At 45.8% G+C, this 23,371-nt stretch overlaps 1 protein-coding gene across 1 annotated transcript in view; it reads left to right on the forward strand.

Annotated features, from left to right (window-relative positions):
* Positions 1-23,371, forward strand: part of galnt9 (polypeptide N-acetylgalactosaminyltransferase 9) — a 438,662-nt gene that overhangs the window by 83,236 nt on the left and 332,055 nt on the right. Inside the window, exon 5 of the mRNA XM_043715359.2 lies at positions 1,842-2,039. Within this exon, the coding sequence (XP_043571294.1) occupies positions 1,842-2,039 (198 nt within the window). The remainder of the gene's footprint in view (positions 1-1,841; positions 2,040-23,371) is intronic.

The following is a 23,371-nucleotide window of genomic DNA, read 5'->3' on the forward strand; positions in this document are numbered from 1 at the left end:
GCTTTGGAAGAACCTCCATTCACAATGCTCAAATTTGCAGATAACATGGGACACTGGAAAACAGGAACAGGAGGAGGCCATTCAGCCCTTTGAGCCGACTCTGCTATTCATTGCAATCATGGCTAACCATCCAATTCAACCCTGCTCCTACATTCTCCACATGCCCTTTGATCCATTTAGCCCTAAGAAAGCTATCATAAAACTCTTTAGGGACAAGAAAACTGCAGATGCTGGTATCCAAAGTAGACAGGCAGGAGGCTGGGGGAACACAGCAAGTCAGGCAGCATCAGGAGGGAGAGGGACACAGCAAGGCAGGCAGTATCAGGAGGGAGAGGGACACAGCAAGGCAGGCAGCATCAGGAGGGAGAGGGACACAGCAAGGCAGGCAGCATCAGGAGGGAGAGGGACACAGCAAGGCAGGCAGCATCAGGAGGGAGAGGAACACAGCAAGGCAGGCAGTATCAGGAGGGAGAGGAACACAGCAAGGCAGGCAGTATCAGGAGGGAGAGGGACACAGCAAGGCAGGCAGCATCAGGAGGGAGAGGGACACAGCAAGGCAGGCAGTATCAGGAGGGAGAGGGACACAGCAAGGCAGGCAGCATCAGGAGGCTGGGGGAACACAGCAAGGCAGGCAGCATCAGGAGGGAGAGGAGCACAGCAAGGCAGGCAGCATCAGGAGGGAGAGGGACACAGCAAGGCAGGCAGCATCAGGAGGGAGAGGGACACAGCAAGGCAGGCAGTATCAGGAGGGAGAGGGACACAGCAAGGCAGGCAGCATCAGGAGGGAGAGGGACACAGCAAGGCAGGCAGTATCAGGAGGGAGAGGGACACAGCAAGGCAGGCAGCATCAGGAGGGAAAGGGACACAGCAAGGCAGGCAGTATCAGGAGGGAGGGGAACACAGCAAGGCAGGCAGCATCAGGAGGGAGGGGAACACAGCAAGGCAGGCAGCATCAGGAGGAAGAGGGACGCAGCAAGGCAGGCACGATCAGGAGGGAGAGGGACACAGCAAGGCAGGCAGTATCAGGAGGGAGAGGGACACAGCAAGGCAGGCAGCATCAGGAGGGAGAGGGACACAGCAAGGCAGGCAGCATCAGGAGGGAGAGGAACACAGCAAGGCAGGCAGCATCAGGAGGGAGAGGGACACAGCAAGGCAGGCAGTATCAGGAGGGAGAGGGATACAGCAAGGCAGGCAGCAATGGGAGGTGGAGAAGTTGACATTTTGGGTGTAACCCTTCAGGTGTGGGGGTGGGTGTGGGGGGTGGGTGTGGGGGATGGGGGTGTGGATGTGGGTGTTGGGGTGGGGATGGGTGTGGGTGTTGGGGGTGGGTGTTGGGGGTGAGTTTTGGGGGTGGGAGTGGGCTGCAGATAAAGAGGGAGGTGGAGGCAGAGTGGTGAGGTGGGGATAGGTGAAGACAGGTAAGAGCTGGTTGGTCAGTGGGAGGAATGACTCTGGTAGGTGGCTGGAAGGATTCAGCTTACAGTTTTAAGGATTTAACATTGAGTTGTCCATTTCAAATATCCTCCTTTCCCAACCACACCCCGTCCCTTACAGCCACCTTTCGGATTCATTCCTCCCATTGACCAACCAGTTTGTACCCCATGCCTGTCTTCACCCTATCCCCACCCTTCCCCCACCACCCCCTCTATCTGCAGCTTCTCCCACACTCAAACCCAGTCCTGAAGAAGGGCTACACCTGAAACATTGATTTCTCCACCTCCCGATGCTGCCTGGCTTGCTGTGTTCTTCCAGCTTATCTATTATAAAGGTATGTAGCATCAAGATTGCGGAGAATGGCAATATAACGTATTTGACGTTGTGCGCTTCCATTTCCTATGCAGGGTCCAGCCAGTCCTGAGTCGAATCAAGGAGGACCACACCCGCATTATTCTGCCAGCAATCGACAACATCAAGTACAACACTTTTGAAGTGCAGCAGTATGCTAATGCAGCCCATGGCTACAACTGGGGTTTGTGGTGTATGTACATCATCCCACCGCAAGAATGGCTGGACAGGGGCGATGAGGCTGCCCCCATCAGGTAAGGACCACTCTGTGTGGCCCAGAGAACCCTGCGGTCTGATCAGCTGGTTATGGGGTGCCCCCTTATAGGGAGGAGGTGAATGCACAGGAGAGAGAGCGCAGACACGATTTAGAAAGAACGGCTCCAGGAACGGGAACCATTGGTGATGAGGAGAGATTGAAGAAGCTGGGAATGTTTGTAAACTGGAGAGAAGGCAGGGGAGAATGAGACTGACATTGGTTTTCAAACCCAAAGCAGCTGTTCCTACTCATAAAGAAGCAAAAACAAAACCAAGAGATAATGTGCAAAAGCAGCAAGGATGGTGGGAGAAAAAACATTTTCACCCAGCAAGTGGTGAGGGGGTGGAATGCACTGGCTAGAAAACTAGAGGAGGCAGGTTTGATTAGGACATTCGAGAGGGTGTGATGGTGCCATGGCTTTGAGATGCTGTTTTGACCTGTCTTTGCTTTTCTTAAAGCAAAAACCTGATTTTGAACGAGAGGTTATGAGCAGCCTGTAAACAGCTTGAGAGGCTTTGGGTTCTTTAAAGTTGGAACAGTAGAAGCAGCCTGAATGGGTGTGGTCAAGCTCCCACTCACTGAACCAGGGTTTTTAGTTTTGTAGGCTTTCAGTAGCAACTGTTGCTGGGGTCTCAGCAGGGTTAGAAGGCAGAGAATCCCTGCGAGCTGCTAACTCACTGTTTTCTCAATATTTTTCCTCCTCCATTGCTCTGGGAGTTGAATGAGAAAGACACACACAGTCTGTTTTCTGAAGTTGCCATTTGCCAAGGGGAAGTTTATGGGATGTTACTGTATTGGAACAAGTTAATTAGTAATAGTTACTGTAGCTATTGTTCTGTTAAGTTTTCTGTTAGAGTTAAGTGATTCCAATTCCTAGACAATCTGAATATTTGAGTGGTGGGGGGTTTGGACTGGTCCATAACAAGGGACATTGGAGAGAAATATTTTGCAGGGTAATGGAGGATAAAAAGGAGGAAACCGGTACTAGTGATGATGCTTGTTTGGGAATCACAGTGGGCTGAAGGACCTCTGTAACAAATTCCATGGTTCTGTGATTGTCCGGAGAAACTGGAAAGATTGACCTGGGTTGTCTTTGATCAGAGAAGACGAAGGGAAAGATTTAATGAAGGTATTCAAGCAGAAATAAGGAGAGTGAGGGGCCTATTGTAGGAAGAGCAGTAACCAGAGGGCCATGGATTTAGGGTAATTGCTGAAAAAACTAGGAGTGATGGGAATTGGGTATTTTTGGGACATAGTTGAGTTGTCATGATCTGGAATGAGTCACCTGGCAGGGCATTGGAAGCAGATTCAAAAGAAATGTTGGAGGCTGAGGGGTGACCTTATCGAGGTTTATAAAATCAAAGGGGGACCATAAGTAGGGTGAGCAGCCAAGGTCTTTTCCCCAGGGTAAGGGGGTTTAAGGAGAGAGGGGAAAGATTTAAAAAGGGACCCGAGGGGCAACTTTTTCCATGCATAGGGTAGTTCATATGTGGAATAAATTGCCAGAAGAAGTGGTAATGCACATACAGTTACAACATTGAAAAATATATTTGGACAGGTACATGGATTCAGGGGATGTGGGCCAAATGCAGGAAAGTGGGTCAAGTTTAGTTTGGAATATCTGGTCAGTATGGACAAGTTGGACAGAAGGGTCTAGGAACTTTCAACAGGAAATTGGATAAAGACTTGTGCAGGAAACATTTGCAGAGCTATGGGGTTAAGGACATGGGGAAGTGGAACTATTGGACTGTTCTTTCACAAAACCAGTATAGGCAGAGTGAGCTAGAAGACCTCTTGCTGTATGAAGCACAGAGAAGGCTGGAGAAACTCAGCAGGTCTGGCAGGACGTGTGGAGAGAGAAACAAAAACAAAACAGGGTTAACATTGAAACAGGAATCGTAGTTCTTCAGTTTTCTGTGCTGGATCATTCCCCCATTTGTGACGTGTGTCACAATGTCACTTCTCACACATAGTAACATTTTCACAGTCAACTCAGTCCTCGCTACCAATTAAACATTTCACCTCGGTATCTCTTTAACAGCTTCTACTGTGCAACAAGTTGGCGTTAATGTTTGCTGACAGCACCCAGCTCTATCCCTCTCTCCTCCTGCACTGTTGTTAACTGACCAGACGGACTCTGTGACATCTTACTGTTGTGTGCAGAAATTCCTTCCAATTAAATAAATATTGGGGAGGCCATTGGCCCAAACCTTCCAATCAGTGTCAGTATCCACTGCTGCTCAAATAGACAATGACCCATTGACCAACAGACAGACAATCGCCAACTTCTGCTCCACAATGGAGGGGGTCTTCCTCAGATCAGGGAGTTATGTTTTAAAAAGGAGCCAATTGAATCCAGGCTTTGAGTTTACAAAGATTCAGTTTATTAACTACTATACGTAGAACAGTACAACACAGGCTGCTCGGCCCTTGATGTTGTGCTGACCTTTTATCCTTCTAAGATCAGACTAACCTACATACCCTTCATTATATGAACTTCTATGTGCCTATCCAAGAGTCACTTAAATGTCCCCAATGTATCTGACTTTACTACCACTGCTGGCAGTGCACCCCAAACACTCATCCATCACTCTCTGTGTAAAGAACCTACCTCTGACATCTCCCCTAAACCTTCCTCCAATCACCTTAAGGTTACGCCCCCTCTCGTGATAATCATTTCTGCCCTGGGAAAATGTCTCTGGCTATCCACTCTATCGATTCCTCTCAATACCTGGTACACCTCTATCAGGTCACCTGTCATTCTTCTTCGCTCCAATGAGAAAAGCCCTAGCTCTCTCACCCTTGCTTCGTAAGACATCCCCTCCAGTCCAGGCAGCATCCTGATGAATCTCCTCTGCACCCTCTCTAAAACTTCCACATCCTTCCTATAATGAGGCGACCAGAACTGAACACAATATTCCAAGTGCGGTCTAAGCAGAGCTCTATCGAGCTGCAGCATCGCCTCACAGCTCTTAAATTCAATCCATGGGCAGAAATACTGACACAGTCACACAGATTAGGGACAAGAGGAGAGTCTAAAAGATAAAGTTAAACAAAAAACAGATATGTAAGTCACTCTGACTAGTCCAGGGTGGATAGTTGAACCTTGTGTTCATTGCCCTGGAGGTTATGGTAGCAATGATAATAGTCACTGATTAGTACTTTGAGGTTCATCATCCTGTTGGGTAATTGCAGTTCCTATTACCTAAATTTTCTTTTGTAACTAGTTTGCAGCACTCAAACCAGTCAATGAGAGTCTTTACCTGTAGCACAAGGATGACTAAAGCATGCTCATGCTTAAATGCAGACTGGTACACATAAGAGCATTCAGTCCCACGAGTCAACTCCCGCAGAGTTGAAACTGGCTTATTAACCCATGTCCTTAGTGTATTCTTCCATGGGAAAAAAAATTTACAAAATGTGACTGTAGTTTGGGATATAATCCACTGGGGTCAGCTTGCTATTAAGCGGGGATCATTAGTTCCTGGATAACTTTGTCACAAGAGATCACAGTCCAGTCTGTTTGAAGTTTCTTTGACAGTAATGGTGATAATTTCCATGGATCTCCCTCTTTGGGTGTCTCTGCTTCTTCCCCCGCCCGCCACCCTCTATTAATAATTCATCCATCCAAGTGAGAGAAGGAATGACTGAGTAAAAAGGCAGGGTGGAGGGTGCATTGTTAGATCCAAAAGATTTGGACCAGTGGTTTTGGTTCCCAATCCAAACTCCATTTCCTAATTACCAGCAGCATCCATCTTCCTTGCAACAATCTGAGACTAAAATTACTTTCTGTGCAATCCTGGGGAGAGCAGCTTGCAAAGTCCATTTTGTGCAGTCACCTATCCCTACCTCCACAGCACCTCTTAACTTCACCCCTGGTTTAGCTCACCTGAAACCTTCCTTCATGCCTTTCGGAGCTCGATTCTTCCAGTACTCTCCTGCCCTGGTTCCCCATCCGCTGCCCTCTACAAACCAGACTCATTGAGTCAGAGGTATACAGTGTAGCCCTTCAGCCCATTGAGTTTGCGTTGGTCCAAAACCACCATCTAACTCTTCTCGTCCCATTTCCTAGCACTTGACCCATAGCCTTGTGTGCCTTGGCATCACACGTGTACATTAAATACTTCAATGTTACAAGGGTTTCTGCCTCTCCCACCCTGACATAAAATAAGATCACTTCTGATCTATGACCTTTTCCCCATAATCCTGATACCTTTCGATAATTCAGCTCTAAAGCTTACTTGTCGACTCGGTGACAGCTCCAAATGTCCAACACTATTTAATGATGTAGGTTCTATTCAGCTTCACTCAAAATACCTATCTTTTCCTATGCTACATATCCTTGCCCAACATTAGGAACGAGTGTAAACTTTCTCACTGTCTACCCTTGCTTATTCTCTTTTCTAACTCAAACATTTCCAAACAAATTCAGTCCTAGTTTGTGCTGTCTCCTTCAGAATGTAATCTTTGGAGCCCAGGTTTAATTCTAGCCAACCAGCATGGCCATTCCTCCAACTATGGCAGCTCAGTGGTTAGCACTGCTGCCTCACAGCAGCAGGGACTCGGGTTCGATTCCCGCCTCAGGTGATGTCTGTGTGGAGTTTGCATGCCTGCGTGGGTTTCTTCCGGATGCTCCGGGTTCCTCCCACAATCCAAAGATGTGCAGGTTAGCTGAATTGGCCAAGCTAAATTGCCCCATAGTGTTCAGAGATGTGTGGGTTAGGTGCATTAGTCAGGGGTAAATATAGGGGAACGGATCTGAGTAGGTTACTCTTCGGAGGATTGGTGTGTACTCATTGGGCCGGAGGGTCTGTTTCCACACTGTAAGGATTCTATTTCTAATTCTTGTCATTTCTAAGGAAGGATACTTGATCAGATCGAGATTTCTAGGGGTCTGGACCTGGTAGCTGCTCTCCCCACAATGATCAAAACTTGAAAAGGCACGCTCCAGAACAAGGAAAATAAACTTGACAATTGAGCAGAGAAAATGTGAAAGAGACTCCACTGAAAAACTCAGTAGGAACTAACACTGAGAAAATGCCAAAAGTTGGTCGGGTAAAGAGACAATTTAAAAGGAGAAATTTCACAGATGCTGCCCTCCTGGAAGCTGGATTAAATCTGTGCCAACATGAAGCCCAGTGCTACATAACCCCTGATCAATTCTACACATGAAGGCAAATGTTCACTTCATTTGCCTTGGCAACAGCAGTCTCCATCCAGGGCTTCCACTGCTCCTGTCTCCATGACAACTAAGTAGTGTGGTCTGTGGCCCAGATCATTAGAAGCAGTTAGTTTTGGAGGACAGATGAAGCGGGTTTGAGCATTTGGCTTTGAATAACCTCGCTCCGAGAGAACTCACTAGAAAGAAACAGAACGCAAACAATTTCTTTCCTTCAGGAAAGTGTGGATGGTTAATGAAGGGGAGAAAAGAAAAGAGTTCCATCTCTTGTTAGATATGCAAATACCAACAAATTTATGCCAGAAATAGATATACCCAAAGTTACCATAAATCTGCTAAATGTGAATGTTGAACTCAAACAACAGTTAAAAGGAGACTTGAGAATTACGACCGTTACATTAATGGTTCACAAATGGCCCATTTTATGTTTGCAATATGGGGGTGTTTGTAGAGGAAGTGAATTAGTTCAGTTCTTTTATGGGAAGGGTCATGTCTTTGCTTATTCAGAATGGGCATTACTCCTTCCAAATACAACATTTGAATGGATTCCCGAGCTAAGAGAGGCATCCTGAGGAGAGGGGGATGATAATCTCAGGAATGTAAAAGAATTTGAGGCAATCACATTGAAATGTACAAAAAATTATTTTGGGGGTTCAGCAGGCACTGAGGAGCTGTTCCACGCTGGCTGCGGGGATAGTTTAAATGCAAAGCGCATTATCTCAGTCCCTTTAGGATGGATTGGAGGGGAAATCTCTTCCCTAAGAGGGTGGTAAATCTTTGCCCAATAGCTGAACATTCACTGCTCTCGGGCAGAGGAAGCTACAAAGTCAGAAATAATTTTGTTAGACAATAAGGAAATTAAACATTCAGGATTTGGAGAATTTAGACTCAAAATTATTTTAAAATTCCCTGGAATTGAAAAGCTGGCCTCAGTGATGGTAGAACTAATTAATTTTTCATGAAAATCCATCTGGTTGACTGATGCTCTTTAGGGAAGAAAACCTGCTGTCCTTACCTGATCTGGCCTATATGTGACTCCAGAAACACCCAATGTTGCCTCTAGGCGGCACGGTGGCACAGTGGTTAGCACTGCTGCCTCACACCGCCAGAGACCCGGGTTCATTTCCCGTCTCAAGCGACTGACTGTGTGGAGTTTGTACATTCTCCTCGTGTCTGCGTGGGTTTCCTCCGGGTGCTCCGGTTTCCTCCCAAAGTCCAAAGATGTGCAGGTCAGGTGAATTGGCCATGCTAAATTGCCCGTAGTGTTAGGTAAGGGGTAAATGTAGGGGAATGGGTGGGTTGCGCTTCGGCGGGTCGGTGTGGACTTGTTGGGCCAAAGGGCCTGTTTCCACATTGTAATGTAATCTAATCTAATCTAATCTAGGCTGCACACAAGTGCAGCCACTCCGATATTCTACACATGGCAATCAGTGTCATCATACTGATCAAGTGACTTCTCATTTCAGAAGTCACTGCTACAGACAGAGTTCCTGTTGGAAGACAGGAGGAACGGTGAACCCACAGCAATGTGACTCGCTCCTGACTGCTCTCTGAATTGGCCTCTCAGTCACACACACATGAGCATTAAATACTAGCTTTGCCAGTGACCCTCGCATCATGTCAATACTTTATAAATAATTCCTGAAATCAAGTTCTCAATTTAAAGAGAGTTGGTTACAACTGGCCTTACTGCCCAGATGGCGGACTGGGTAAAGGACTTAGACTTGACAAGTTGAGGACTCCACTTGCTAACCAACACTGCCTGGTGGAGGAACCATCGATCCATTGTGTTCAGGCACTTGGCTTGGCTAGTTCCCAATGAGCAGAGTCCTTTGGTACAACAACTAACATTTATTGGTTGTCATAGTCAGAGATATACAGCACAGAAACAGACCCTTCGGTCCAACTCGTCCATGCTGACCAGATATCCCAACCCAATCTAGTCCCACCTGCCAGCAGCCGGCCCATATCCCTCCAAAACCTTCCTATTCATAAACCCATCCAGATGCCTTTTAAATGTTGCAATTGTACCAGCCTCCACCACATCCTCTGGCAGCTCATTCCATACACATACCACCTTCTGCATGAAACTGTTGCCCCTTAGGTCTCTTTTATACCTTCCCTTCTTACCATAAACCTATGCCCTCTAGTTCTGGACTCCACCACCCCAGGAAAGTGACTTGGTCTATTTATCCTATCCATGCCCCTCATGAATTTACAGAGGTTTATAAGGTCACCCCTCAGCCTCTGATGCTCCAGGGAAACAGCCCCACTCTATTCAACCTCTCCCTATAGCTCAAATCCTCCAACCCGGCAACATCCTTGTAAATCTTTCCTGAACCCTATCATGTTTCAAAACAGCCATCTGATAGGAAGGAGACCAGAAATGCAAAGGTGGCCTAACCAATGTCCTGTACAGCCACAACATGACCTCCCAACTCCTGTACTCAGTACGCTGATCATTAAAGGAAAGCATACCAAACGCCTTCTTCACTATCCTATCTACCTGAGACTCAATTTTCAAGGAGCTATGAACCTGCACTCCAAGGTCTCTTTGTTCAGCAACACTCCCTAGGACCTTACCATTAAGTGTATAAGTCCTGCTAAGATTTGCTTTCCCAAAATGCAGCATCTCGCATTTATCTGAATTAAACTCCATCTGCCACTTCTCAGCCCATTGGCCCATCTGGTCCAGATCCTGTTGTAATCTGAGGTAACCATCTTCGCTGTCCACTACACCTCCAATTTTGGTGTCATCTGCAAACTTACTAACTGTACCTCTTATGCTCGCATCCAAAGCATTTATGTAAATGATAAAATGTAGAGGGCACAGCACCGATCCTTGGGGCACTCCACTGGTCACAGGCCTCCAGTCTGAAAAACAACCCTCCACCACCACCCTCTGTCTTCTACCTTTGAGCCAGTTCTCTATCCAAATGGCTAGTTCTCCCTGTATTCCATGAGATCTAACCTTGCTAACCAGTCTCCCATGGGGAACCTTGTCAAACGCCTTACTGAAGTCCATTTAGATCGCTTCCACCGCTCTGCCCTCATCAATCCTCCTTGTTGTTACTTCTTCAAAAAACTCAATCAAGCTTGTGTGACATGATTTCCCACGCACAAAGCCATGTTGACTATCCCTAATCAGTCCTTGCCTTTCCAAATACATGTACATCCTGTCCCTCAGGACTCCCTCCAACAACTTGCCCACCAGTGAGGTCAGGCTCACCGGTCTATAGTTCCCTGGCTTGTCTTTACCGCCCTTCTTAAACAGTGGCACCACGTTTGCCAACCTCCAGTCTCCCGGTACCTCACCCGTGACTATCGATGATACAAATATCTCAGCAAGAGGCTCAGCAATCACTTCTTTAGCTTCCCCCAGAGTTCTCGGGTACACCTGATCAGGTCCTGTATTTATGCATTTCAAGACTTCAAGGTTGTGATCTTGGAAATGGACTGATTTTTCACTGTGGCACCTACAGGTGTTAAATGCCTCTTTTTCCATTCTACTTAATGTCTGTCAGGAACTAACAAGATGGTGGGTGAGTTGGAAGTGAATTTGATAATCAGTTGGTCTATCACAGTCTGTGAATTTTGTCTGCCTGTAATTACACAATCGAACAAGGTCGTGTGTAGTGTAAGTTAACAGTGCATTATGTGTACATCTGTGCCTCTCAAATTGCAAATTGCTAGAGTGTCGTGTACAGTTCTGGAATTCACATTATGGGAGGGATGTGTTTGCACTGGGGATGGTGGAGAGGAGATGTACCAGGATGTTGTCTGGCCATAATGTTTTAATTATGAAGAGAGATTGGACAGACTGGGATTGGTTTCATTAGAACAGAGTAAACTGAGGGGGAAAATGATTGAGATGTCTAAAATGATGTGGGGTATGGACAGGGTAGACAGAGAGAAACTTTTCCCCTTGATGGAGGGATCAGTGACCAGGGGCAGAGATTTAGGGTAAGGGGCAGGGGGTTTAGAGCGGTTGTGAGGAAAACTTTTCTTACCCAGAGGGTGGTGGGGAATCTGGAACTCACTGCCTGAAAAGGGTGGGAGAGGCAGAAACCCTCAGAACATGAGAGAAATATTTAGATGTACTCTTTCATGGCCCATAGTCTTGTGTGATTTGGCAAAATACTGGGAAATAGGATTAGAATAGTGAGGTGGTTGTGTTTGACCATGATGGGCCAAAGGGCCTTTTTCTATGTTGCAGAGTTCTGTAGCTCTATGAGTCTAGACCTGACATCTGGCAACACGTTGACAGTGAGGCAGAGAGTTGGATCTTTTTACAGAGCTCATAGCACTTCCTGTCTTTCTCATTCAATAAGATTAATGTCCTGAGGAAACAGAGCCATTCTACAGCAGCTTACCTGGTCATAGCACCACAAGATATAGGAGCAGAATTAGGCTGTTCAGCCCATCGAGCCTGCTCCACTATTTGTTCACGACGGATACGTTTCTCAAGCCCATTCTTCTCAGTTAGCCTTGATCCCCTTACCAAAAATCAAGAACCTCTCTGTCTTAAATGCACTTAATGGTCTGGCCTCCACAGCCCTCTGCAGCAATGAGTCCCACAAGAGTCATCACCCTCTGGCAGAAGAAATTCCTCCTCATTTCCATTCTAAAGAGTTGTCCCTTCACTGAGGCTGTTCCCTCATGTCCTAGTCTCTCTTACTAGTGGAAATATCTTCTCCAAGCCCACTGTAACTGGTCTCTCAGCATTTTGTAAGTTTCTATCAGATCCCTCCTTCTCCTATTAAACTCAACTGAGCCAGTGTCCCCCTCCAGAGAGGTATGTTTGCCCAGGCTGGTTACTGGTGACCTAGTCACTCCCAGGATCTTTTGTAAACCACCTCTAGACCCCCCACCCCACCAAGGCCAGCATGCCCTTCCTTAGAAACAGGACCCAAAAATTCCTCCTCATCTCAGTTCTGAATGTCGTTCCTTCACTTTGAGGCTATGCCCTCGGGTCTGTGTGTCTCTTACTGGTGGAGGTATCTTCTCCACATCCACTCTATCCAGGCCTTTGAAAGTTACAGAATACTAGCAAGTTTGGGAAGATTTGTAGCTGAGGTTGAGGTTCTGGATGTAGGTTTGCTGACCTAAGCTGGAGGGTTCGTTCTAATGAAGCACTGGTGGCATGGCCCACTTTCTATTTCGGTGTTTGGGTTTGTGACATTTCCTGTCATGATGTCATTTCCAGTTCTTTTTCTCAGGGGGTGGTAAATGGGATCCAAGTCAATGTATTTGTTGATAGAGTTCCGGTTGGAATACCGTGCTTCTAGGAATTCTTGTGAATGTCTCAGTTGGCTTGTCCTAGGATGGATGTGTTATCCCAGTCGAAGTGGTGTCCTTTCTCAACTGTACGTGAGGATACTAGTGAGAGTGGGTCATATCTTTTTGTGGCTAGTTGGTGTTTATGTATCTTAAACACAAAGAGAAAGCGAGCCATGCCACAGGTGCTTCATCCGGAGGCTCAGTCATGATGTCACCTAGTATGGTGATGAAACTATAAGGGGCGGTCAAGGACAAAGGAAGGATGAAGGGTGACCCAATAGCATTCTGTAAGTTTGCTCACTGAGCTGGAAGGTTCGTTTTCAGAAAATTGACGTTAGCCTGAACTGGGTCCGTTGCGTGTCTTGATTTACTCTCCATTCCCACTGGTCAAAAAACCAGCCCAGCAGCCAATGGTGTGACAGCACCCACCCACCCAGCTCCATCCCTGCCCCCACATCAAAATTTCTAAGGTTGGGCTCGGTGGAATGATGGCGATAGACCTCCTTTTGGATGTTGAAGCAGGCTTTATTTCCTGAATTACACATTGCTTCCGTCAACATGAGTATCCCTCATTCCCTCATCTCAATGGCAAGATGAAGTTGGGACATTTTGTATATATAGAAACACTCCCATTACACAAATGCACAATAGTGAACTTGGATAGCATCCAGTTGCCACTTCTCCACTGAGTCCGTTATTGCCATTGGATCATAGTTTCACTAAACCCTTCTGGTCAGAATTCTCACAACACAATAATCTGTCCCCAGTCTAGGGTTCTGCTCATTGATACTTGAGATGTTGAAGAAGAGGTTGGTGAAGACAGCGTCACTGGAGGTTGAAGGGTTGGTGGCGATGTGCTAACAAGCTTTGAAAGGCTAATGAAGGTGACATGAATAGAGTTTGAAAGGACAGTGAATGCATGTCCAACCTAATCTGAAAGGTAACAGAAGCAGTCATCAATAGAGATTGACAGGATAGTGAAGATAGCATTGATGGAGCTTGAAAGGATGGAGGCAGTGTCATGAGTAGAGATTGAAAGAACAATGAATGAGTGTCTAGCTAGAGATTTAAAAGGTTGGTCAGTCACAGAGATACAAAACTCTTGAGAATATGTTTGATAGTGTGGCATTGTAAATAATCTGCAGTGAGCTCAAATAAACCTCTATATTGATTTCAGATTTTGCAGATGGTTCTGTGGTCTGATTCTTCGGGATCTTGAGGCTGTGATACACAAACTGATTAGTACACTTTAACAACGACATTGAATGACTCCCTGGAAAAACCCAGCTCAGTGCTCTCTGCATATTTAGACAAATACATTCAGAGAATGATTCTCTCCTAGTCAAATAAACAGAATTCATTGATTCCATCCACACCTTGAGAAGGAGATATTGGTTTTTGGAAGGCATGCAGCTTAGATTTGCCAGAATGATGTCTAGGGCTGAGGTGTCACTGTGATGTGGGGGCAGGGATGGAGCTGGGTGGGTGGGTGCTGTCACACCATTGGCTGCTGGACTGGTTTTGTGACCCCATTCTGAATGTCAGCCTTTTGTTCAGGAGGGAAGTAGGAATGGAGAGTAAAGACACGTAACCCTCCCAATTCAACATCAATGGATTAAAACCATATTTGAGTATACAAGATGTGCAATGAAAGTAGGCCATTCAGCCGATGAGATCATGCCTGACCTGGCTTTCCTCCGCTCCACTTTCCTGCCTTTTCCCTATAACCCACAATTCCCTTCCTGATTAAAAACCTATCAGTCTATCTCAGCATTGAAGAAAGTGAATGTTATCGGTCACATATTTTTCATTAACTTGGTCAGACAGATTTATGATGTATCTCTTGAGCTCTAGCCCCTGACCTCAGGAGATGGAGATATTATCATTGCACTGCAAGAACCCAGCTGTTATCACTTTAGGTGGCATTTGAACCAGTGTCATCTGGGCCTGAAGCAGTCTGTGGCTACAATGACAAGACCCCAATAACTCACCTTTTACTCAGAGAATAGAAGTTGACATATCATAGTGGCAAAAACAAAAGGCAGATGCTGGAAATCTGATAAAAATGAATTGCTAGAGGAACTCAGCAGACCTGGCAACTTTTGGAAAGGTTAACGTTTCAGGTCCAGTGACCCTTCTTCAGGCTAACTCGGTTTCTCTCTCCAGAGTCTGAAGACAGGTTGAGAGACCCGAAACATTAACCATTTCCATTTGTCACCAGACTTGAGTTTCTCCTGCAATTTCTGTTTTTGTTACTCAGTGACATCAGCTTACTTGCAGTGTGTAGAGTCAGAGTTGTACAGGCCTTTTGGTTCAACTTACCCGTACTGACCAGCTATTCTAAATTAATCTAGTCCCATTTGGTCCATATCCCTCTAAACCACTCTATTCATACAACGCTTAAAGGCATCTGGATGGGCATAATTGTACCAGCCTCCACCACTTCCTTTGACAGCTCACTCCATACACTCCACCATGTGAGAAAGAGTTGCCCCTTAGGTCCCTTTTAAATCTTTCCCATCTAACCTGAAATCTATGCCCTGTAGTTTTAAACTCCCCTACCCTGGGGAAAAGACTTGGCTCTTCACCTTATGACCAGCCCTTAATCATAAGGGCTGGTCATAAATCAATCAACTTGAGATGTTATTGTAAATCAGTCCTGCTTTGCGATTTGCCTGAAGCAAACTTCTTTCCAGTCTAAAGATAAGGAGATTAAAACAGCAGGGACCTTCAGTACAGACAGTCCCTGGGATGGGGCTGGACTATTTTCTAACAAGCCCGATGCGATCACACGATGGTGTCCAATTGAACTTGTTAAGCTCAGAAGGTCAGTTAGTTACTTTTGTGGACAAGTGTGTGAGGTACACGCTGGAACAACCCAAATGAAAAGGAGCCTTCACACAGCAAAAGGCCCCAGGCATCGTGATGTAAACGGAAACAATGTGCAGGGTTATAGGAATAAGGCAGAAGATTGGCAGTGTGCCAAAGTGCACACAGATAGCAAGTACAGCCACAGTGGGCCGAACAGCCTCTTTCTACACCACGATTCAGTGATGGCTGCCCCTTTCAATGGCCAATAAAAGACCCTACAGCTGAGAGGGTCACTCATGCATTGACATGGATTGGGTGAATGAACTAAATGGAGTTAATTCATTGCCGCAGAAGGCTGTGGAGGCCAGGTCATTGAGTATACTTAATACGGAAATGGATGGTTTCTTGAGTATCAAGGAGATCAAGGGTTACATGGAGAAAGGGGTTGACAAATGCATCAGCAATGAATGAATGGCAGAGTGCACTCAATGGGCTGAGTGGCCTAATTTCTGCTCCTATGTCTGATGGAGCATGGTCACTCGGCAATCCCACCAGGCCCCATGGGTGCACACAACTTGAGAACATAGGAGCTAATGAATCATGGCACAGGAAGAGGCCATTCAGCCCTTTGAGTTGCTTTGATATTCAGTAAGATCACGGCTGAGCTGTTTGTGTTGCAAATGTTTCAATCCCATCAACCTTAATAACCCCTGCTCAGCAAAAACCTATCAATCTCTGGCTTAACAATGCTCACTGACCTCAGATCCGCTCCCTTTGGACCCAGAGAGTCCCAAAATTACATAGCCCTGAGACAGAAAACAATCCCCTCATGCCTGCCCTAAAAGAGTGACCCCTAATTTTAAACCTGTCCCCTGGTTCTGGGCTGATGCACAAGAGATGTCATTCCCATGTCCACCTTGTCAAGACCATTCAGGGTCTGACAGACATACTTGAATCCAGAGTGCCCTCCCTCAAAAACTCCAGGGGAACAGGCCCAGTCTGTCCAACCATCCCACTCATTCCAGGCTAGTGAAGCTCCACTGAACCACCTCAAATTCCCTTGTATCCTTCCCTAAGACCAATGCAGTATTTACAGTGTGCCCTCACCAGTGCCCTGTATAACTAAACACATCGATGTAATATTTAATTCCTCTTGGATTAAAAGTCTGCACCCCATTATCTTTAATTACTTGCTGTACCTACAGACTAACTTTTTGTGACTCATACACTAGAATACCCAGATCCCTCTGCACCTCAGAATTCCACAGTCCTTCTCCATTTAAGGAAGATGCTGCTTTTTCATTCTTCACAAAGTGAAGATAAGGTTGTATGTTTGCTCACTGAGCTGGTGGGTTTGTTCTCAGATGTTTCGTCACCATGCTGGGTAACATCATCAGTGAGCTTCCAGTGAAGTGCTGGTGTTCTGTCCTGCTTTCTGTTTCTCTGCCTAGGTCTGTTAAGGCGGGTGATATCATTGCCAGTTCTTTTTCTCAGAGGTTGGTAGATGGGGTCCATAATGATGTGTTTATTGAGGGAGTTCCGGTTTGAATGCCAGCCTTTAGGAATTCATGTGTGTGTCTGTTTAACCTGTCCTAGGAATGATGTTGTCCCAGTCGAAATGGTGTCCTTCTTTGCCAGTGTGTAAGGATACTAGTGAGAGAGGGTCATGCTTTGTGGCTAGTTGGTGTTCGTGTATCCTGGTGGCTAGTTTTCTCTCAGTCTGTCCGATGTGGTGTTTGTTGCAGTCCTTGCAAGGTAAAAGTGTAAATGACATTCGCTTTGCTAATTGTTGGTACAGGGTCCTTTAAGTTCATCAGTAGCTGTTTCGGTGTGTTGGTAGGTTTGTGATGCCAAGGGGCCAGAGTAATCCGGTAGTCATCTCCAAGATGTCTTTGACGTATGATAGTTTGGCTAGAGTTTCTGGGTGTGTTGTGTCTTGTTTGGGTTTGTTTAAGAATCGGCAGGCTGTGTTTATCGGGTACCCGTTGTTCTTGAATACGCATTATAGATACTTTCTTCTGCTGCTCATAGTTCCTGGATGCTGAAGTGTATTGCGGCCTGTTTAAATAATGTCCTGACACAGTTCTGTTTGTGGGTGTTGGAATGATTGCAGTTGTCGTTGAGTATCTGGTCTGTGTGTTGCCTTCCTGTTGACACTGGTCTGCAACTCTCCATTGACTGTTTGTTCCACTTTGACATCTAGGAAGTAGAGTCTGTTGTTGTTGTAAGGAAGTTGTTAATGATATTGTAGGTTTCCTCTGATTTGTTCCATTTCATGTTGACAAGGGTGTCATCCACATAGCAGACCCATAGTTTGGGTTGGATTGTGGGCAGAGCTGTTTGTTCTAGTCTGTGCTTCACTTCTACTCAGAATCCTGATATTGGGGATCCCATGGGTGTCCCGTTGATTTGGTTGTCGGTCTTGTCATTGAAGATGAATTGGGTGGTGAGGCACAGCTCTACAAGTTTGAGGATGCTGTCCTTGGTGATGGAGTTGGTGCTGTCTGGTGGTTATGTCTTTGATTTGTTTCATAGTACGGCTGGTGTTTCTTTGGCCAGGCAGATGTTAATTATGTGAACAGTGCTGTTATGTTAAAGGAGACCATGACTTCATCCTCTATCTTGGTGTCTTTGATGATATTCAGAAATTGTTGGGTGGAGTGGCATGAGTCTTCTATTAGGTATTTCAGTTTATGGTGAGGTTCCTTTGCTACTCTGTACCGGGCAGTGAGGCTATGGGTCTGAGAGAGGCCCCTGGTTTGTGTATCTTTGGTAATCCATAGAAACAGGGTGTGTTGGATCCATCAGGTTTCATTCTTTGGAGATCTGCCTTGTTAATTTCACCTGATTTGTGGAGTTTTGGTGCTGCTGTGATATGGTTTTCTAGCTGTGGAGTCAGGTCAATCGCCACCTGTGGGTAGGTGTCGGTATCTGTGAGTTATGAGGACATTACTGGGACAGACGAAACAGACACACACACACACACACACACAGGAATTCCTAGAGGCCTGGCATTTAAACCGGAACCCCAACAATAAACACATCGATTTGGATCCCGTTTACCAACCTGAGAAACAGAGCCAGAAATGATATCACCCATCTTAACAGACCAAGACAAATAGAAAGTGGGACAGAACACCAGCGCTTCACCAGAGGCTCACTGATGATGTTACCTAGTGACAAAACATCTGAGAACAAACCGACCAGTTCAGTGAGCAAACTCAACCTGAGCTACAAATCTTCTCAAAAATCACAGAGTGAAGATTTTCACATTTTCCCACATTATATTCCACCTCCCGGATTCTGCTCCTTCACTCACCCTGTATGTTGAGAGACTTGTTACAGCTGATCATAAGCAAGGAAAGAGCTGGGCTTTGGATTCAGGTAAATGGAGACAGAGACAATGTGATGAGAAATAACACCATCAGGAATAGATACACAGCATTGGGTACAAGAGATAGAAAGGTCTGATATAATGAATCCACATCACTGCTCATCATGGGAGATGATCCATTTGATGGATGGCTCAGCACTGACCTCTCTCCTGGTCAGGATGTACAGGTCCTGACTGTTCTCAGCAAGCTATAGTTTGGATATTTCCTAAATCAACCTACTCAAAGATGTTCCATAGGTGTGTAATAACACGCAGGACTGGACCTCAGACCTCCTGAATCAGATATAGGGACACTTGCACCTTTACATTTATCTTTGTAGCTTATTTTAAAGGATTCTAACATTAAATATTACCTTATTTCTTTATTTTTCTATTTATTCTATGAAGACGTGTAATACAACTTTTAATTGTTTCTTTTACTACTTTGTACATGAATTTTTTTTGTACATAGGTACCTTTTTACCCAAGGTGGCCTCATCTGTGACAACATTAGACACTTTTCACTGTACTGGAGTACACATGACAATCTAAAAATCTACCACTGCACCACAAGAGCCTTACACACTGCAGTGTGTATTTATATCACCTGCATTACTTTTTATTCTTCCCTCCTCCACCAAATCACCCAGGCTCCTAACTACAAACACTGGGCACTAGGGGCAGTACAACAAAGTGAGGAAAGCTAGGAAGAGGGAGTGGACCTAACTAAAATAGAATTTAATGGGGAATGAGACACTCCCACCCCTGTGGTGCCAGCCTGTCTCTGAAAGCTAGAAGCTATAGTTTATTGCATTGATAGCAACAGATTACACTGATGTGACAGACATTGTTAAAGAGACTAGAAAGCATATATAAAACAGAGACTATGAGAAAGACCTTGATATTTTCTTACCTGTTAGAAATTGATGCAATCTCAGCACATTTGGCAGTGCTTAATGGGCTCCCAGCATTGACTCTTTCAGACCTTTATATCTTCATCCACTGGAAGGCAGAAAGTTTATACCTTCAGCTTCAGTTGTATCACAGAGGAGGCAACTGTCCAGACATGTCAGCGCTTCAATGCTGCAGGAGACTCTGCCTCTGCAGGCAGACAGCATCTGGAATCTATATCTTCATTGAGGAAGACATCAGACCTTGGAGCAGCTCCTCACACACCCTGCCAATCACTGTTAAAGGCAGTCTGACCTTGAATCCTATTCCAAGGATCAATAGCAGACCCAAATGGTGCCTCACAAACAATTACACACCTCTATACCTCACAAGTCCCTGAGGCCTTCAATGTCAAAGCCTTTAAACCGGAACTGCATTTCTAAAGTACCATCCCTATCCCCATACTCACTGTTGCTAATTGGTCACCAGGTCCATCCTTTAGCCAATCAGAAAAGAGCTTGGGTAACATCACAGCTATGACTATTTCTTCCTACCACCACCAAAGGGTGAGGAACATCTCAACCCCCCAATAAAAGACCCTACTCTTGGAATCACATTTTAAATTGCAGACACTTATTACACAAAGTGGGTTTGGTTCTCTCTAATTGACAGGACTGAGGATTGACTTTGTCCAAATTTTCAAGATGTCAAGGAGGAAAGCTAGGATTGGTTGGGAGAAACCATACTGGTTCAGGAGTCTGGGATTAGGAGGCATAGCCTAAACGTTAAAGTCAAACCTTTTGGGTGTGAAATCAGGAAACACTTCTGCACAAAAAGAGGTGTAGAAATTATTGTAATGTGTACCTTGTCCTTTAGAGAGTTCACCTTGTTGGATTCCGTGTGCTGTGTGTATACTCTATCTGACTTTATCTGATAGTTTGTCAGTGTGAGTTTGCAAACAGCAGACGTGGCAATCAGTGGGATGTTACAATGTCTACTTCGTAACTTTGAATGTGTTTTCCTGTTTTAAATAAACTAACCCACACAATAAACTACCTAATCCCTGAGGAGTGAATGGTTATTAGAATGACAGAAATTCTGCTCCAGATCAATTGTTTGTTTTCAACCTGAGACTGACAAACCTTTGTTCATGGGGATGTAGGACAAAAACCGATAGGTTGCAGATCAGTCACAATCTCATTCAACGATAGAACAGACTTGAGGGGCTGAATGGCCTTGTCCTATTTTTATCCCAATTCAGTAATGTAATTTCTAGTGATGCCACTACACATTCACCTTCTACAAGGCACAGACAACAAAATAAGGTCTGAAGATTATTTTATGCACATTAGTCATGCACCCTAGCATGAAACAGAGTCTGGTGAATTAGTCTATAAATTCAGGAAGGCACTGACGCGTTACCTCACTGCATATGTTCTGCTGATTGTCTAATGCCTTTTTATTTTGTAGCTATTTCACTAGCTGACTACAGAGATGGTGCAGACTTGGGCTGCACCTTAATACTTCTGTGATTCTGTGATCTGAAATAAAAGGGAAAATTCTGGAAATATTCAGCAGGTCTGACAGCATCTGTGGAGCGAGAAACCGAGTTAATGTTTCAGGGCAGTAACCTTTTATCAGCAAAGGAAAGGTTAGAGGTGTAACAGAGGCTGTACAGAGGCTGGGAGAGATGGGCATGAGAGGAAAAGATTAAGCACAATACGTTGCAATATGTTGGCGAGATTAAATTGTAAGAGAGATTGATGATGGTTTATGGTGAAAAGGTCACAGAAATGGGTCAGTTAAAGAAGAGGATAAGGACACGGTTACGATGAAAAAGACATGGTGAAGAATGTTCCCATCGCCTGGGAAAATGCTGGAAGAACACAGGGACACCTCAGAGAGTGTGACCATGTGAATGTAAACCCTGGCCCATACACAGCTGCCGCATCCCCAATACACTGGGGATTATTCACTTATTTAGCATTGGACCCTGCTGAGGACAGTACAGGATAGCTCACACCCCCCCCCAATGACCCTTCCTGTCTTGAACAAGAGACAACTTTGAACATGTTTGTTTTGTATTAAAGGCACGCATCTGTGGCCCTGGTAGAAGTCCTGTCAGAGACCCGTATGAGATGGGCGTGCAGGTTGGAGGTTTGAGTGGACAGCGAGTGGTGCAGGACATACACCTTTCCGGATGTTTCTTGTGGTGTGGTGGTAGTGCTCTTACCTCTAGGACAGAGGTGTAAGCTTAAGTACCATCTGCTCCAGAGGTATGGCAAAGCATATCAGAGCAGGTTGATTAAAAAAGAAATCAAAGTGCATATCTCTACTGCTGAATTCCTGATACATCACGCACACATGTGCAACTCCTCTTTTTAAACTTTCAATGTCAGTCAGTACTCAGTATGCGAAGACCGTCACCCAGGCGGATTGTATGGCACCAGCATTTATGTTCCAACCTGTCATCTGCTGTCTTGTACTGAGAGGGAACGCGCTGCCCAATAGACTGTTAGAATCCCTACAGTGTGGAAGCAGGCCATTCAGCCCATTGAGACCATACTGTCCCTCCGAAGAGCATCCCACCCATACCCAACCCTGTAACCCTGCAAATCCCATGGCTAATCCACCTAGCCTGCACATCACTGAATGCTAAGGACAATTTAGCACAGCCAATCCACCCTGACCTACACATCTTTGGACTGTGGGAGGAAACCCATGCAGACACGAGGAGAATGTGCAAACTCCACACAGACAGTAGCCTGAGGCTGGACTCGAACCCGGGTTCCTGGCGCTGTGAGGCAGCTGTGCTAACCACTGAGCCACTGTGCCGAATGTCCAAACACTGGCCCCTCCCCGTGACTTGGCAGGAATTGGCAGATGTGGATTCTTTAGGCAAAAGTGAGGACTGCAGATGCTGAAGATCAGAGTTTAGATCAGAGTGGTGCTGGAAAAGCACAGCAGGTCAGGCAGCATCCGAGGAGCAGGAGAGTCGGCGTTTCGGGCCAGAGCCCTTCATCAGGAATGAGGCTGGAGTCTCGGGGGTGGATAGATAAATGGGAGGGGGGTGGGGCTGGGGAGAAGGTAGCTGAGAGTGCAATAGGTGGATGGAGGTGGGGGTAAAGGTGATAGGTGGAAAGAAAGATTGACAGGTGAGACAGGTCATGAGGGCGGTGCCGAGCTGGAAGGTTGGAACTGGGGTAAGGTGGGGGGGCGGGGGGGGGGGGAGGGAAAATGAGGAAACTGGTGAAGTCCACATTGATGCCCTGGGGTTGAAGTGTTCCGAGGCGAAAGATGAGGCGTTCTTCCTCCAGGCTTTGAATGGTAAGGGAGTGTCGATGTCAGAGGCCCTGCATGTCCTCGGTGGAGTGGGAGGGGAGGTTGAAGTGTTCGGCCATGGGGCGGTGGGGTTAGTTGGTGTGGGTATCCCAGAGATGTTCTCTGAAGTGCTCTGGTGTCCTGTAGGTTCCTGCCTCCCCAATGTAGAGGAGAACCACATTTGAATCAACAGATACAGTAAATGACATGTGTGGAAGTGCACCTCAGAGGTCTTTAAAGTGAAAGCATTGACTTGCATTGTTTCCTCAAAGTCAGAGCATTCTAATGTTCCACGCCAGGATTTGAAGATGAAATCCAGGCTGACACTTGCATGCTGTGCTGAGCAGGAGTTTCACAGTTGGAGCTGTCATCTTTCTGATGCAATGTCAGAGAGGGACTCTATCAGCCTTCTCAGGTGGATATAGAACAGCCATTAGCACTATTGCAAAGACCTGCAAGGGAGTATTCCTTGGTT

The sequence above is a fragment of the Chiloscyllium plagiosum genome, unplaced genomic scaffold (genome assembly GCF_037043375.1).
Source record: "Chiloscyllium plagiosum isolate Xiang-an unplaced genomic scaffold, Cpla_swu_hap1 HiC_scaffold_24, whole genome shotgun sequence".
NCBI classification, from domain to species: Eukaryota; Metazoa; Chordata; class Chondrichthyes; order Orectolobiformes; family Hemiscylliidae; genus Chiloscyllium; species Chiloscyllium plagiosum.